This window comes from Tenrec ecaudatus, chromosome 2 (genome assembly GCF_050624435.1).
Source record: "Tenrec ecaudatus isolate mTenEca1 chromosome 2, mTenEca1.hap1, whole genome shotgun sequence".
Lineage (NCBI taxonomy): Eukaryota > Metazoa > Chordata > Mammalia > Afrosoricida > Tenrecidae > Tenrec > Tenrec ecaudatus.
In genome coordinates, this window is record NC_134531.1 from 261,256,450 (window position 1) to 261,275,534 (window position 19,085).

The 19,085-nt window shown below is 33.8% G+C and overlaps 1 protein-coding gene across 1 annotated transcript in view; it reads right to left on the reverse strand.

The window, feature by feature from the left end:
- ZNF654 (zinc finger protein 654) overlaps positions 1–19,085 on the reverse strand; it is a 58,262-nt gene that overhangs the window by 6,473 nt on the left and 32,704 nt on the right. Inside the window, exons 4-7 of the mRNA XM_075542448.1 lie at positions 13,122–13,257; positions 10,269–10,471; positions 9,625–9,764; positions 3,076–3,217 (exon numbers count right to left, since the gene is read on the reverse strand). Of these exons, the coding sequence (XP_075398563.1) occupies positions 3,076–3,217; positions 9,625–9,764; positions 10,269–10,471; positions 13,122–13,257 (621 nt within the window). The remainder of the gene's footprint in view (positions 1–3,075; positions 3,218–9,624; positions 9,765–10,268; positions 10,472–13,121; positions 13,258–19,085) is intronic.

Consider the following 19,085-nt stretch of genomic DNA (forward strand, 5'->3'; position numbering starts at 1 on the left):
ATTATATTATGCAATGCTTCATAAACTTAATGGAGAATTTGTTTCCTGTAAGTCAAGACCCTATTTTTTGTTTTTGCTACAAATCTCACATTCCCTGACAGAAAAAAACAATTTAAACACATTTATCATTTTATCAATAGTATTTGTTTTTTAATACATGAAACATGAGGAAGTATGGCTCACATGAACTAGGTAACAACAGTGAGCCTACTAAAAGACACCTGAAAATTATCCAAGTTTTAAAACAAATAACTAAAAAATTCAATGCATAATATTTTATTTGGAAATCTGTTATTTATCTACCATTGTTCAAAGATTAAATGCTTATTTAAATGAGAAAAAATACAGTTTGTCTTTAAAATGAGATAGGGTAGATAAGAGTCCAGAATTGATGCCCATTGCAGTGCTAGTGGACTGCCCACACATGACAGATTACAAGGAAGAGTATTATTTCTCATATCCTCCTCTAAGTTCCTTACTTTCTGTGTAATTTTGTTTAACTACTTAGAGTTCTACAAGCAAACCTTTGCACACCAGACTCCTAATTTATTTCAGTTGAATTTCCATAGATCTGTTCGTTCTTAGAGATTCAGTTCTACGAGAAAGTTTTCTCCCCAATCTGGCCCTGTCCTCCTATTCAGGAGTTCTGGAGGCACAGTGAGGTCACTGTTAGGCTGCTAACCTTAGACCTGTCTGCTCTGACAGAGGTTTAGTCTCAGAAACCAATGGAGCAGTTCTATTTTGTCCTACCAGAGCCTCCTTTCTCAAGTTTGTAGAAAATTTGATGACCTTCTAGTTCCACTTTGCCACTATCATTTTGAAGCCCTCTCTTATTTCTGTAAGCACTTACATGTTGTTTTGTGTATGCCATCTCAACATCAAATTACTAGATATGAGACTGACATCTCAATTTTTGTACTCCATTATCACTAGCAAAGAAATTGGCACAGTGACCAATAATAAATGTTTGTAGATCCTAATCTTAGTTTCCTACTATTAATCCATCATTCTCACTTTGGAATCCTTTTCTGAATTCCATTTTTCTTATTTCTATGACATATTCCCACCAAAATTTTCTATATTTGAAAAACACAAAACTAAATCAGTTACATCACGTCAATCCCAATTCATGGTGGCCCCTTGTGTACAAAATAGAATAGCACCATAGGATTTTTCTGCCAGTGACCCTCTGAAAGACCACCAGTCCTTTCTTCCTAGGCACCTATGGTGGTGGGTTCAAACCACCAGCCTTTTAGTTTGTAGTCCAGTGCTTAACCATTTTTTCACCCCCAAGGGACATCTTTCTAGATAACAGCGAATTCAGAATTCACTGATTCAAAATGGAATTCATTTTGTATCTCCAAAGTACCATCTACATTCTGTATCTTGAGTCATGAAATCATTATGTAATCAATAGTTCAAGTTTTCAAATCTCAAGATCACAAAAGGGAATAGACCACTTCCTAACCAGAAATCCTGTAGTGGTTCCAGGATATTTAAGAATTGAAGTAGTCACATCTAATATTGCATTTAACTCCCTTTATGAACCACCACCACTACCAGTCTCTCTTGAACAGTCTCATTCACCTTCCCATATACATCTGTTTGTCTTATTAATACCATCAGAGATCTAGGAAACAAATGAGGTAAAAGTGCTCTGTGAACTGTAAAGTCCACTACACAAGTGTTAGCAGTATCCTCATCTAAAAATTAAAATTATTGTCCTCTGTGAGGCCTTCTCAGATATACTTTCAGTAATGTCTCCTTTTAAACTCACATATCACTGTAACTATGCCTAATTTCACAGCACTGAAGCACAATGATCAATTCCATGTAATAAACAATCATTTTTGTAGCCTGCATTATTATACATGTTTTTATATCATGATACATCCTTTTATTTAATGAATTTGTCCCCTTATAATGTATTTGTAGATTAACCAGCTATGTAGTGGAAGGAGTATATAAATTATTTAACTTCACTTATATTGTCAACTTTCTATAGTAATGTTCCATTCCTTTGGTATAAATACAAATCAAATGTGTTTAAAAAAACAAACATTTGTATTTATAAAGGTTCTATACAGGTGCTACAGATATACATCAAATGTTGAAAATTGGTGTTCAATAAGTCTCTTTTATTATTCCATTTTTAGGTGCAAGAGAAGTTAATTTTGACAGTGTGTGGGGTGTTTTACTACTTATTACTGTTGCTATGAATGCAATTAGCCAAATAAACATGAAATAAAAGAAAATCAAACCCTCAGACACAGTGCTGTCAATGTTATATTATGATATGATCAGTTCATAGTCAGACATCTAATGACATGGTAATGGGTGTAATAAACAAACATACCTAAAATAATTTAAATACATAATTAAAACATAATCCATTCAATTATAAATTTTTAAAATATTATTTATAATTGTAGTTTTAGCTAAATAGTTACCTAAATGTAAGATGGCTTTTCCCTGTGTTTATATTAGGTTGTTAATTATTTATGAGGATAGTTAAAGGACTTTGGATCCATTTTCATGGCTATCTAAGTTTCTTTTGTAGAACTGTATTTGCAAGTGGGCCCAAAGCAACTAAAATCAGGACTAATATGCTGTTACATTTACTTCAAGTAAACACTTTAAAAACCTGTCCATAGGTTCCCCAAAGCAGAACTTTTTAACATCATTCCTTAAAATTCATTTGCTTTCTACATAAACTCTATGATTCTGAGCAGATAGGTATTACGTATAATTTCATTTACAAATTAGTTAAGAATCTAAACCTAAGTTTACTTAAGTCTTATAGAAGCAATCACCACCCAATTCTATAGGTTAATAAACTGTTTTTTTTTCTTTCTCTTTTTTCAGTTATTTCACTGTGCATACTCTTTGTAACATTTTGGGACCTTGGAGCAAGGGCAGCGAGTAGGAAAAGATGAGTATGTTGAGAATGTGAACTTAAAATCCTCTCCCCTTCAATTTTATAATCAAATAAATTTTATTGTCAAAGATTTGCATTTCAGTGAACTGTCATTTAAATTCAATTTAAGCGGCAAGGGATAAATATATCCTATTTACCTCATCTTTAATGATTTTCATGAAAGGAAATATGACTTTCACATTAGTTGCTGTTCTTAAAAGCTGGTAGCACTGATCTACAAAAACTTGTTTTGAAGGATTAGATTTAAGCTGTAGTTTGCTCCATATGAAAATCAACTCCCTGTAAATGAGAAAAAAGAGAAATATCAAAAATACAGTTTATTCAAATACAAACTTTAGCTACCTTTCCCTGATCCTGTGGTCCACAGGCTGAGATGTATACAAAGTGTGTATGAAATCCCCAAACTTACTCTACTACTCACATGAGACTAACAGAAGCTAGGACAAAGAGAGCTCAGAACTTGCTAATTTTCTAGTGATAAGAAGTGAATTCCAATCACATGGTACTATGCCTAGGAGATGTCTAGTTGATCGAGATATTCTATAACCAACCAAAATTAATCATAATACCTCAAAACAAAAATAAATCTTGACCTAACATCTTATTTGCACATTTTAAAATCAGTGTAAACTCTCCAAAAAACAGGAAATTTCTTTTTCATTTTAATCTATGAAGATACTAAATTGGATTAAAACTGTAAGTATGTAACAGTATTGCTCTACAAAATCTATAGAACATGAAATTTTATGTTAAGTAAGATCATTTGTTTTTCCACTACGATACAGTTCTTTTGAACTATGGACTACTTAAAGTGTGACATAAATAGATTCTTTTCTAAAATACAGTAAGGTTAAAATTCATGGATAAAGTGCTTTTAGGTTTTGAGGTAAAGATAAACAGTGAGGTATGATTGACATATTTACTAGCACACATGTTAGCAAACCAAAATTATCTAAAACTTAATAAAATTGTGTAAAGCATCATAATCTAAAGTTTTTGCAATAACTCATTACAAATTTTAAATTTTTTTTAACTGAATATGATTTTGAGCCTAGCGCATAGAAATGTTAAAGTTAACCGCAGCTTGGTTGGCAATCATGAAGACATGCATAATTTACTTTGGAAGAAAATACAAAAAAACACAAAACAGAAAATGACTGTAAGCGACATATAAAAAATAAGAATTCTACCTGCATCTCATATGAGCTATGTGGATGTTTCTATAGAACACCCACTTCTTAATCACACATACTCTTTTAAAAAACACAAGTGGCTTCACAATTTCCTCCAAACTGTTAAGCTCTGACTACTTCCCAAGTTACATCCCTGAGTATTTCAATTTAGGTTGTTATCAATTTAACAGAATGATATAAAAACCAGCATATATATCTACAAAATGGATTCTTGAGTCAGTGACACTAGCGCTCTTCTCACTTGTTGGACTGATTTATTTCCAGTCTGCGTTCCTTCTGACAGCATGCCCTTCTTCCCATCTTAATTTAGGCCTTTAATCTTACATACGTACTGTACAGTATTGCTAAATTCATCTATTTCTAGTATCACCAATCATTTAATGTATTATTTACTTCACTAGGTGATACAGTGTTAATATAAACAAAAACAGGGATTTTGTAGACAGAAAAAATCTGGGTCTGAATCCCGGGCACTCCTTAGGCCTTCACACTGCAATTAGTTTCACTTTTGTTTATGCTGATCACTCTATTTTTAAAATACTTTATTTTCTAAGATGAGCTTACCTTTCAAAATCTTTATGAAATGCTCAAATGCCTATTTTCATGAAGTCTTTTCATGAATAAACTCAAACTAAAGTAACACCTACTTCAGACTAGATTTTAACCTAAGCCTCCTATTGATTCTTGTACTACCTTTTCTACACTGATATAGGGCCTATGTGGTAGCTGCATAATTTCATGTCAACTTATTAAACAGGTTTAAGGGTGAAGTCTAGGCTCTCCATCAGATCACACCTTGATAATGTCTCCTTGTGGGTGTGACCTTCTCAAGAGGATTCTGGGAACTTTCTCTCTTTCAAGCTGAAGGTGGGCCAAACTCTCTCTCTCTGCTTTACCTCCTGTGGAGGTGACACTCGAGAGCTGGAGGAACCAGCGCCAGTGCTGAGCTGCTTCCACCACCAGTAGATCCATAAGACTTTCCACCCACCGGCCTGTGATCTTCCTTCATTGGGCATCACTGTATGTGCTGCTTAAGTCTAAAGAGGAATTTATGGACCACCATCAGACCTATGGGCTAGTATCAGACTTATGAACTTGATCTGGACTGGCTGGGATGTTTTCTCAATATACAATTGTTCTTTGATATAAAGCTCTCTCTTATACACATATGAAAGTCTCTGGATTTATTTCTCTAGTCAACCCGGTCTAACACAGCCTATTACCCCATCTATTAAGATATTGTCAATCTCGTTGATGATACCACCATATAGTGGAGATAATGACTAAATGTCAAATTTGGAATCACTGAAGTGGTACTACCTAAGGTCACGGTGAGAAATAGCCCTAAATCCCAGAAGTGAAACCTGAGTGGTAATATCTCTTATTTGACCCGTCCTGGCTCTTCTGTAGTCTACTTATTGATTCAAGAGCCAGAAAGGGGCCCTACGGACTCTAAACTAGCCTATTAAGCTTAGAGACTGTTGGAGTTCCTGTTGGTCGATAGTAGGAGATATTGAAGTCAACAGGCAGAGAAGAGAAACAGAAGATAATCTGAAAAATGCAACAGCCTCAAGATCCTGCAATCACTGTCCAGTATTCTTGGAATAAACTCCTTCGGTCCCCTAAACTGACTAGTATAAATTCTATTTCTGTATTGCACTGTGTATCATTTTGTTTTGTCCACAGCTTTCTTAAATATAAAAAGAGAAGAGCCATCCTATCCAACATCTCCACTACAGGAGAGATCAAAGAAAAGTATACTGGGTGTCAATAGATAACTAACTTCCTACTTTGTCTCATTGTCTTTACAATCTTCATAGTTCTATGCACTGGAGCTTATTCAGTAAATATTTATTAATTTACAATTCTAGCATAAATTATATTCCTAAATGAGCATTAAGAAGATGGTAACAGAAATTTTAAACAGTTTAAAAATATGTATCGTGGACATTCTAAATAGGAAATGGGGGTGGAGGGGTGGAAGAAGTAAAACAAATCTGTACTAAGAAGATATGGTATATCCAACAGATTTAATGATAGTTGAAAATCATGGGAAAGCTATTCTATTAATATACCAACAAATATTTATTCTCCAACTTGTAGTGAAAAGTAATTTGAAGAGTTCAATTTACCAATCGATGGCCCCTACCCGCTCGCTCGCTTGCTCGCTCTCTCTCTTGCACATACACACACAAGCATGCATGCACACATTTATTCTTTTCAGAAAATCTTTGTTAAGGCAGGGAAAAACTTTGTTTTAAAAACAACTTCAATCAATCAATCAATCAAAGCACAATCTAAGATCAGTAAGCTTGCCAGAGAATACCAATATGGATTTTAACTTTCTGGTTTACAACTTGAGATCTTAGGTTTTGCATGAACATTGGCTTTTATAAAAATTAAAAAATTGAAAATCACAAATATTCTTCTTTGAGAATACCAAAATGGGTTAAAATAGAATTTTCAATTCTATTTAACCAAGCATAGAGTCTGTTAGGAAGAAAACACCAACACAGCATGCATCCCATATATGTTATTTAGTGCTGAGGAACAGGCTGTATCAGGATCAATAATAGCCACCCCTCCACCCCAATCTTTTACACTTGACACGTATGCATTATTAATAGTAATGTCTGTGAATATGGCTGCCCAAGTTTGCGCATAATATCTACCCCATAAAGGTGTTGTATTACATGAGATTACAGAAAATAAAAAGCATAGAATATCAGCAACTGTGATTAGCAGTAGTAGCAGTAGTAGTAACGATGGTGAAAGAAAAGTGGAGTTAGAAGCTTTCCCCATTGTCTTAGACATAAGAACAAAACTGTACTATGTATCAGATCCCGTCCACAAAAAAGGGGCCAAAGCCAAGATGGAACAGAGCACCAGACCTTGTAGGACGGAAATAATCTTTAGGCTACAGTGAAAATCAGCTTTCAAAAGAGAAAGACCACAGCACTCCGAAACAGGGAGGAGTAGAAAAAGGTACGGCAATCCAACCTAGTCTACTCAGAAGAAAAGGCAAAAGCAGGCCCAGGGGTCCTTTCTAGTCAGTCAGAGAGTCACAGTTTCTACTCTTACAGGGCCAGGATCCACTTTCTATTTTTAAGATTTCTAAAGACTAGAAATTAAGCCAAGAAAACTTTACTGCCATCAAATTGATGCCGACTAAGATAGACCCTCCAGAGCAAGGTGGAACTGCCCTATAGGTTTCTGAGACTCGTTTTATGGGAGTAGATAGCCCTGACCTTCTCCCAAGGAGTGGGTGGTAGTTTTTAAACTGCTGACCATGCAGTTAGCAGCCTAACTTATAACCACTATACATTTTTCTGGTTTTGTTTGTTTGCATGTATGTGGTTTACTTTATTTTTAAACATATGACTCTAGTTGAGGATAGAAAGTCAGGTTCTGAAGAGGACATTGCTAATGTCAGAAATATTTTGGTTGGAAGGAGAATATAATTAGTTTATGTTTGCTTTTTGTTTGTTTTACTATGTAAACACATTCATCTGTGTGGTTCATAACAAATTATGGATAATGTTGCAAAACTGAGATATCCAGGACACTTCATTGTGCTCAATAAGAACTTGATATAGATCATGAGGCAGTCATTCAAACAAAACAAATGGATATTGCTTGTCTTAAAATCAGGAAAGGTGTGTATCAGTCTTATACCCTTTCACCATACTTATCCAATCTATATATTTCAAAGACTATATACAGCATTCAATATGGAATACATCCTAACATCAAGAAAACAAAACTCTTCATAACTTGATCAATACAGAAGTTGTCCAAGTGTTTCATTTTATCTGGGCCCACAGTGACCGTGGAAGCAGCAGCCAGGAAATCCAAGGGTATATTGCTTAGGCAAATCTACAAAAGACCTCTCATGCATTAAAAAGCAATGGGGTCACTTGGAATGCCAAGGTGCACCTAATTCAACTGGTTTCTATACCTAAAAAGCTGGGCAATAGGGAAGTCAGAAGGACAAATAAAGACACCATGGACTGCCAGAAGAACGAGCAAATCTGTCAGAGTAGTACAGCCAGAATGTTTCTTAGAAGGTCGGCAAGATTGCCAGACTTTGTCTTATGTACTTTGAGCATGGAGAACAACATCATGCTTGATAAAGCAGTGGTTCAGCAAAAAAGATGACTCGCAACAAGACAGGTTGACCTAGTGGCTGTTCCAACATAGGAGTAATTGGGACATGGCACAGGGCTTGCGAAGTGTTTTGTTAGGTTGTGTTTCATTAGGTTGTACATTAGGTTGCTGTAAGTATCCCTGGTGTCATATTGGTTATGTGTTGAGCTGCTAACTGCAAGACCAGCAGTTTGAAACCACCAGCTGCTTAACAGGAAAGAAAGATGGGGCTTTCTACTCCCATGAAGTTAGTCTTGGAAGACGAACAGGGTAGTTCTGTCCTGTTCTAGAAGGTGACTATGGCTGGGCATCAACTCACTGGCTGTAAGAAAGTTGCTCTAAGTAGGAATCATAACTCAACAACATATAAACATGGAAAAGATTTGTAATGTTTTATTTAAGTGTCTTCAATAGGGCCCAGGAGCAGGGAGCATTTCTATCCACATAGGATAAGATCTATTATAAAAGTTGTGATTATATTCCAATACAGAGTAACAACATATCAAAAACATCTAATACCTCAAAAACTTTTTAAAAGTATCTCATTCTTTCCAATTGCTCTTCTCTCCAACTGAAATTTTAATTTACACAATAATGTAATAAAAGCCAGCATAAGAGTATACTCTCCTAGAAGACAAGTTTACTTGAGTCCAGATAAAGTTCTTTTAATTTAGCTATCTCACCGAGTCTGAAGATTTTAATCTATTCTATAAAAAAAGAATACTGCATGAGTCTGTCTTTAAAAATCCTCTTTTCCATTAAGAGACTATTTTTAAGGATAATTTTAAAATTCAAAAGTGTAAATTAGAAAAAGATTCTTATAGCTCATGCCTATTTGAGAGTAAAGCTTACAAATGTAATTTCCCTTAAGATTTTCAGGTCAAAGAATGGAATGTCAAAGTAATATGTAATTTTTGTGTGTTATGTATGTGAGTAGGAAGGAGGAGGGAAGCAGAAGTTGTTTCAATCTTTTATAACTATTATACATGTACTGTCTGATAGTACTTATAATGTTCTCACACCACACAGTGGTCAGATTGAGATTTGTATACTTCTACCAACAACTTTAAATAGTTTTTAATATTTAAAATAATCAATACCTCAACTTACAGAATTGTTTCATTATAAAGTACATACCTAGCCATCTGTTCTGTCAATTTCTGGTGTAACTAGTACTTGTTAATGTCTGTTTCTTAGAGCCTACTACTCTTCCTTGGACAACATATTTTAAAAGGGCTAAAAAACATTTTCATACAATGTTTTAAATAACGTAATCCAAAGTCTGCTAACCAATTTCCTTTTTGTTCCCCATTTTACCATTTCAATGTGTGCACTGTGAATACTTACCAGATACAGTACATGTCTCCATTCTGGAGCTGTGGAATAAGAAAGGATTCACATAGTTGCAAGGCTAACATAGTCTTGCCTTCCTTTTCAGTATTACAGATGATATCAATTCTGCTCTTACAATCAGTTGCCAACAAATGCTACAGGAGAAAAGGAAAAACATATCATTAAAAGTAAATTTTAAAAAGGTAATTACAATATATTCTTAAACATTGAGAAATTACTTATAAATCTAGTTTCTATAAAATATTTCCATGATTTCAGGTTTTTTGTACAGCTATTGTTTATAATGACTCCCTTTACTATTATTTAACATCCATAGCATGTAAGGTCTATTTTAAGAAAACAAAAATCATCTTAAAAAAACAAAATAACATGAGAATTTAGTTTTTTAGTATGTAATTTAAAAAGCAACATCATAACGCCTCCCAGTTTTTAGCTGATATATATTATTTTCATCATGTTAATATCATAGTATAACTAATTCAACACGAACATAAAAAATGATGTCAAAAGAGAACATCTATATCATGTAATCTGAACGCCTATATAGTACTATAAAAAAGGGATTTAACAGCAAGAATAACTTTTTTTTTTAATGTAGGGTTAAAACAGTAACTGGCAAAAATAGTGTCAAACAATACCTCCCGGAAAATCTGATCTTCTACAGGTGACATAAATAGACATGTGAAGAGTGCTTGATGGAAGTACAAGTCTTTACTGATTTCTGGATGATTTATACAAGACTTAATAAGAGCCATTGCTTCTGGTATGCGTTCACAAGCAATTAGGTATCTGGTACGCAGCTCAAAGAACAGTGGGTTTTCAGAACTTAAGTATTTGTTCACTATATTAAAAAGAAAACATAATATTACTTTCAAGATCCTCTCAAGCTCTATTATAAAATTTATCACTGAAATATAGTATTTTCATTAGATTAGCTAATTTTTAAATGAAATAACAGTTTTCTTAGTAGGAATTTATTTTTGAAAATAATATTCAACCACATGAGTTGAAAAACAAAAAGCTACACCAAAATAGTACTCAAGAATATATTATAATCTGAAAAATACATATAAAACTCAACTTTTTCTACTTCAGTTCACTAATATATATCAAAATATACTTCAAATGGAATTATTTGCTAACCCAAGATTTCATGCTTTATCTATTTATTAATTACTGTAAAATGAAGGGTGAATCTAAATCTGTCACATTAAAACATTGATTCAGAAGAATTATAAAAAATGATATGAATTAATTAGAAAGTTGAATAAGTATATTTCTCTTTAGAAAAGCCAAAAATATTCAGATAGGATTACTTATTTTTATATCATTTTAAAATATACAAATACCTTTATCTAATGTAAGTTTATCTGGATATAACAACATTATGATAGATATTTATACTTGTTTCACAATTTGCAAAACTAACTCTCAGATCAAATGACTTGCCTGAGCATGCAAAATTAAGTAGAAGAATAGAAACAAGGATATATATCCTAATTATTTTTTAATCTGAAATTATTATTACTTGAGTGTGTTTAATCAGAAAGTTCTAAAATCCATTTAATTATTTTTAATGCCTCGTGAATCTATTTATAAACGTTGATAAGCAAACATTGATTTGTAGAGTCATTACAAAAATAAAAACCTTCAGTCTGATATTGCCTTCCTCCTTACCAACTCAAGGAGTTTCATTCACATTAACCAGGCTCTAGAGCAGCTTCTTCCAAAATTAAGCATACAGGGTTTGTTTTCTTTGCATGTGATTTCCTAATAGGCCATCAACCTGCAGGCAACTCATGCTAAGAAGTTTGCATTTACTTAACCAACCAGCCCATTGCCTTGACTTAATTCCAGCCCATTGTAACCCTTAATTCTACCCTAAGGGCAAGGTAAAACTCTTTATAAATCTTTACTGGAGAAGATAGCCTCTTCTTTCTCCCATGAAGTGGCTGATGGGCTTGAACTACTGTCCTTGCATGGTCAGCTCAATATGTAACATACTATAATACCAGGGCTTCTCCCTTAGAGGAGCCTAAAAGCTCCCCTAATAGTTCCTGTGTCATCAATCATTTTGAAGTTCTTTGTATAGCTCTTAATGCCTCTTTAAATTCTTTGTATAGCTCTTATTGCTACATTCCTCAATCTCAGTTTCCCCCAGTCAGTCACCTTTGCCACCTTTATCTTTGGTTCTTCATCCTTTCCCTCAATAACCTCTTCCTCCTCAGTTCTACCTACCCATCTCTTCAAGTTGTTACCCCTTTGAAAGACCCACAACTGATCACAAGCCTCTTTTCTATCCCTTGGTTTTCTCTAAACTCGTGCCAAATATGTTTCAACCCTCTCCTCCTAGTCTTGTCATACTTCCATCCCATAGTCCAGTTCACCTCTTTGCTGTGCCACTTGTGATCTCATTTCCTTCTTCATCTTCTTTTGCATTTCCATCATAGTCCTCCACACTTGTATCTGGGACCTACTTCCTAAGCCCCAGATTCATAGTTCCTTTTTCCTTATGTCTACTCCCAATGCACTCTTTAACCTAAGACAAACGTGAAAATCCTGGCCTGCCCACAGTTGAGTTTCTCCCACCAGACCATATCTGACTGGTTCCTGGGCTTGTTTGTACTCTTGTCTTTTTCCTTTGGCTGACTCATGACCACACTCCATAGGTCCTCTCATACTTCTGTGCTAATTCACTATTTCTGAGCTCACCTTCAAATTTTGGTGAGACAAAATGCTCTGAAGCTCAATATGGGAAACATTTATTTTTAAATAAGTAGAAATAATTAGAAGCAGTTAGCAGAGTGTAGTGTCTAAAAAGGAAATTTTGGCCCACTGAAGAAAACTATGGATCTGGAGTTCTATGACAAAGGTGATGTCAAAGAAATATGCAGATGATAAGACATGCAGGCAAAAACTTGACTTCTATTAATAAATTAAAATTCAGGAGACACTGCAATAGAGTATTTAGAAATGGAAATTTTAAAATTCATTTACTTGTGCAATCAACATGTGATCATTCATTCATCCAACAATCATTCAACAAATACATATATTGAGCGCCTACTCTACCAGCATTGAACTAGGCGGAGGGCAAGCAACAGTAGTAACCAAAATGGAAAGTGCTCTAGACTTCAGGGATTTCCCTTCCTGGGTAAGAAGCATTCCATTAAAAAAAAAAAAATTTTTTTTAGGTGCTCCTACTTAAAACAGATTGAAAATTATAAATGAATTGACAAAAAGCAATCCTGTAAATAAATGAGAGCAACATTCACAATTCTCATTATCTAGAAATATATATCCCTAGTCTGGTGACAAAAATCACTCTTAGGCCTGGTTAATATAATGGATTAAATAAACTTCATATAAAAATACAGTACTGTTATTCAATATTATAAAATAAGAAAAACCACTATGACTGCTCTAGTTAGAAAATGAATTGTGTTTGCTTCTCACAAATGCTGGTTTTAATTTTTAATTTCCTGAAGTACCTATCTCCTGAGATGCTGGCTGGGCTTTAAGAACAGCTTGCAACACTGGATCTTCCCATGGACCACCATCTCTAATGATTCGAGTCACCAGTTCCAGATTCACATTTCCATATCTGCGGAGGTGATTCTGGCATTCCTAGGAGAGAAAAATCATTTTGGCTTTGTGAATTTAAAGGGGTTAAAAACTAAACTATGGTCATCACTGTCAATAAAATGACTGATGATCAATGAGGCAGCTATTAAATTATAACAGAGAAAGGGTTACAATAGTAACCTAAGTAGGGTATCAAACCCCATTAATACACAAATAGGCTTTAATGCCAAAGGTTACACAGTATGTACAAAATTGGACTTAGACAATCCCATTATAATAGAGATAATGTGTAACCTAAAAGAAAAACTTAAGGGATGCATCAATTTTAGGAAAGAGCCAGGTTGCAAAACACTGAAACTCTAAATGTTCAATTAAAAATACATGAGGGCTTATAAAGCTCCTATTAACACTAGCAAGCAAGAGCCTGACAATGAGAAGGGACTATGCAGACTCCAGTCTTGAAAGGTAAACACTGGTGCCCTGCCCTAATCTCAAATGTTTAACTTTACTTGTGGGAGAAAGTTCAAGAAAGAAATTCTATTTCTCTTGATTAATTAAGTAAACTTGTATATTAGGAGGAAGAAATGAAAGACTGAGGAAATGGACCTAATCTATGATATGCACACTTGTCATTATTTTTAGATGATGTTGATAAATTAGGTCAGAACTATTTTTGTTTTTAACATTTGGATTTTTAAAAAGAGAATTTGCTATTATACACTTGTGCTTATATTATGATATAAGTAACAGAATATGTTTGTAAACACTATTATTTAAGAGAACTTGGCTTACTGAATTTATACTACTTATTAGATTTAGATTTACAAAAGTTGTTTGTAGATTTTACTTTTTGGTTTGTTATATTCTTTGTTAGCTGTTGACTCTTAAAATGTTTTATGTATAAAATTATTGCATTACATAATAACAAAAGGCTTTGTGGAGAAGATTTACATAATTACACAACAACGAAAGGCTGTGTATAAGATTTACAAGAAACAAAGAATACAAGTTTATCTTAAAACCTTAAGAAAAAAGTACAAACTTAAAGTTGGCAATATTAAAAAATTAATATTATATCAATTAAAACACAAGAGTTTATTTCTGTGATTAAGAACCCCTGATATTAAACTTTTAGCAAACAATTAAGTTTCAGAATATATAATAACTTAAAATATTACCTATTAAAGTTATTATCCAGCTACACTTTTAAGTAGCAATTAACATTTCAACGTTTATTAAATTGCCTTATTCTGCTATCTTTTGGATATTTCCATTTAGAATAAAAAATAATTCTACATGACATTTTGCATCCTTGTTAGACTACATATTAAACTGTTTGTTTTTATTGGTTCTAATAAGAAAATAAGTCAAAGATATAATCAAGTTTAAAATTAAAAATCTGTGCCAACAAAAACTGTTGGGGGAAAAATAACTACCAAAAAAAAAATCAAATCAAATAAAGAATCCTTACAAATAACTCATTATAAAAACCCTCATAAAAAGAAGTATCTTCTGTAAGTTATTTCAGGACTTCCTCAATTCAAGCAAGCTAGCAATAGCTCTATAAACAATGAGCAAGTTATCTAACTTCTCTGTGCGGCTTCAGTTAGTTAACTCTTTCTTCTTTTAGAATCCACTGAGAAGTGAACTATCAAAGAAAAAATTAAAAACTCAAAACATCTACTTATTGTAAGGATTAAATTACATACAGTATTGAAAAGTGCTTGGAATAGTGCCTAGCATACAGTAAGCACTCAATAAATTTTAGCCATTATATCTAATATTATTTCTTATCATTTAAAATTAACATTTATTTTAGGATACTCAATTGTCTTAGCCTGAAATTGACTTCTGTATTTTCACATGCTAGTATAATTTTCAATATTCATAGGAATAAGGAAATTAATTTTTAATCAGCAATTATTTTAAACATATATGAAACAAGACTATAGTTCTTGCTTGAAAATAACTACCCATATCAATCCTTAAGATAAAACAAAATCTTAAATTACTCTTATTGATTGCATCCTCTAAAACTATGATAATATAAAGTGGGTGTTGATCAAATCTAAGTACAGGAAAAAAGTGATCTGGATGTCATCCAATGAATCACTAGTAGGCTTAGCTTTGTTACTAAGTCCTTCAATATTTACCTAGCTGGCTGTCAAAACCTAAGTAGGTAAGGCATCAAACATATACAGTTGAGACTTGGGATCAGATTTAAGCCTCAATAAAGGTATACTGAAGTAGATCCATTTCCTGCTTCCGAAACTTGACTGAAGAAACACTTTTGAGCTCTTGCTAAAAACTAACAAGGAAATAAACAGATAGCGAGTCCCAGTTCAAAGATACACAATCAAAATTTCTAGGACAAAGCACCTCAACCAGCAACTTTTAGAAACTTCTTTGTACTTCCATATTTAGCGCAAATTTCTTATAAGACTTTATTTGTAATTTATATTAATCTGTTCCTATCATTCAATTAGAAAATTAATATCGGCTTATTATCATTTTTATGATAAAATTAATTAAAAATGTCAGTGCTAATTTCGGGTACATTTCTTGGTTCAGGTACACATATTTGGGGACCACTACTATGGAAAATAGTCCGGGGCAGAAAGTACAGATGATAAAAGTCTTTCAACATTCTAGACTCTAAAAAGACAGGGTGAAGGAGAATAAAGTTTGAAAGTATGTTTTGCTTCCACCTTCCTTAAATAGCATGGTGGCTTTTGGGATGCTATTCATCCAAGATAATTAAAGAACCATTTAAATCACTTTGGACTTCTCAAATTACTTCTCTTAGTGTAGACAGGCATTGCACAGTTTCAGAATATTTACTTAAACAATGTTTAAAATTGGATTTTCATATTAACTAAAATCATGTAAGCCATATATCATGTATACCCACAGATGACCGATGATCTCAACACACTGTGCCAAATATAATCCCAACAGACCCTTTCTTTCATCCAACCTTGTGTCTCTGCCAAGGTCTAAGTAAAACTGAACATCATTTCTCACATTTCTTTCAGAATCCTTTGTGGATTAAGTTTAATGTTATGCTCAGAAGAATGGCTTCTCTTCCCTGAAATATCACTATAGAGTTGGTCATTATAGCACATCTGATAGGCTGTCGATCAATGTTCTGGCAATTCCATATCAAGTTTCCCTATGATAAAGTTCAGCAGCTGATTATCACTAAAGTTTCGATGCCTTCACCTACTGTTTTATGACTTTATAATCAACCCTTATCCAACTTTTCCAACCTCATTCACCTGTTGCACATCAGGAATCCTCTTCTCCAGTCTGTTTTCTTCCATATCATCCAAAACTAACTCAAACTCTCTGCCATCAAGTCAATGCTGCCTCATACTGACCCTGTAGGACAGGATAGAACTGCCCCTGCCAAGACTATAACTCTATACAAGAATAGAAAGCCCCTTCTGTCTACCAAAGAGTGTCTGGTGATTTCGAACTGCTAACCTTATGGTTAGTAGCCAGATGAGTAACTGCTATGCCACTATGCCTTTTCTCATATCACTGACTTTCTCCTAGAACTTCCTGTAAGCATATCTGAATCCTATCTTTCCGATCTCACTTCCCCTAAAAAGTCTCAGTGACCACCCCAATCTATAATAAACTTAAATCCTCTCCTATATTGAATATCTGTACCAACTCACTCTTCTACATATAAAGAGTTTTGTATTATTTGTTGTCTAAATATTGACATCTTCTTTAGTTGAAAATTTGTTCAAAGATAAACAAAGGAAAGACTTAATAAAGATAAATTCTGAATAAAACCTTTATGCAAAATAGGGTTTTATAGATACCTGTGTTAAAAAAGCAATATAGAATACCTGACTTATTTTTAATGAAATGTATACACAAAAGATATATAGATCACCACATATAAGATTTACTCATAAGCAAACTATCACAGCAAGTGAAAGCAAAAATGTACATTTAAAAACATCAAGATCTTTATAGTACAACTAGTTCCAAAATTATGACATATTTGAGTTCTGATGAAATATACATACTACTACCCACGGGGGGGGGTTGTTTTTAAAATACCGTATATTCTCGAGTAGTAGTCAACCTGAATATAAGCCGAGGCACCTAATTTTACCACAAAAAAACTGGGAAAATTTATTGACTTGCGTATAAGCCTAGGGTGGGAAAAGCAGCAGCTACTGATAACTTTCAAAATAAAAATAGATACCAATAAAATTACATTGAGGCATCAATAGGTTAAATGTTTTTGAATACTTATTTCAAATAAAGACAGTAAACTAACTCTGTAAAAGGAAAAGAGGGCCAACAAAAACAATATGGTATCAACAATAATTTACATGCTGCCTGAGCACATGTACACAACACAGTTTGTATAGTTTGAGGCCTAACATAGGCTGATGATTTCCAGAATGTGATAATAAGACTGTATGCACAGCTGTGTTAGGGCTCATACAGGCTGTGTTGTATACGTACTGTGTTACTGCATCCACTGCAGTACTGCATACGCAGTGTTACCACATATGTATGGAAAGTGCTAATACAACACATGCAGTAAGACAGTGTATACACAACACAGTGTGTATATTATGAACCCTAACACAGGCTGCTCTATGTAAGCAATCAACACTGAGTCCAGATAGGGTTAATAAGAAAATAAAAATAAAATATAGCAGACTAAGTACTGTAAATAAATGCACTGTGTATTCAAAACCAGAGATATACTGATACTTGTATTCAGCAATGCTTGGGAGGATAGCAAGGGGTGTGACCAAGCACGGGTAAGACAGTAAAGGCTCCATCATTGGTCACAGCCCTGGAGAAGAGCGGGAGAAGAAGAGCAGCCTCATCTGACAATCATCTGACAAGGATGCGGTGAGTCCCAGGTACCAGCACACAGAAGGGGGCAGATTCTTGCCCAGTACAGCACAGACAAGAAAGAAGAAACACCGTCATCGTGCAGGAGAAAAGTGGTGATAGGAGCAAACATCGGACTACCCACAGAGGCTGCAAGCACCCGTGGATGAGCGGGAGAGACCCAAGAACAGCCACGCTGCACTGGAGAACGGTTAAGGGGGACCCTCACTCTAGTATAAGCCAAGGGGGGCTTTTTCAGCATAAAAATGTGCTGAAAAACTCATCTTATATATGAGTATATATGGTAATTTGTATATTTTAATGTATGACTATTAAAAAACAACTGTAAAGTTATATGTAATTTTTCTACTCCCTAAAGACAAATAATGATTTGATTTAGAAATATACTGATAATAAAAATGTTGAAAAAAATTTTTTTATTAAAGTAGATATACTACTTATACAGAGTCATCTTAACTGAATCCCATCAAGTCTGGGACTACCTGGCACTTTAATATGAGATGAAAAGGAGATGAATATTTTTTATGATACCTGCATAACTTTCTAAAAAGTTGTCAAATTTAAATAAATTATTCATTTTAACTTTCATAAAAAAGATAATCATCCTACTAAATTTGTTGTCCTTTCTTGTAATAAGCACCTGAGGAATACTTACTCATTTTGTTTTTTAATATTCTGAATTTTCACATTTAAAGTAAAGGTGGCAAGGTAACAATAAAAGTTATGACTTTTAGGACAATAAAGTTCTCAGAGAAAATAATTTGAAATGAGTTGGGAAGTGGTTACATCACAATATGATTGTTGATTCCAAAAACCAGTATGACCCTACCATGTTCATATCTCAAAAAACTCAAACTCATTGTCATGGAGTCAATTACAACATATAGCAACCCATTAGGAAAGAGAAGTACTGTCCCTCTAGATTTCCAAAATTATAAAAACTTTATGGGGGTACAAAGCCTCATCTTTCTCCAGCA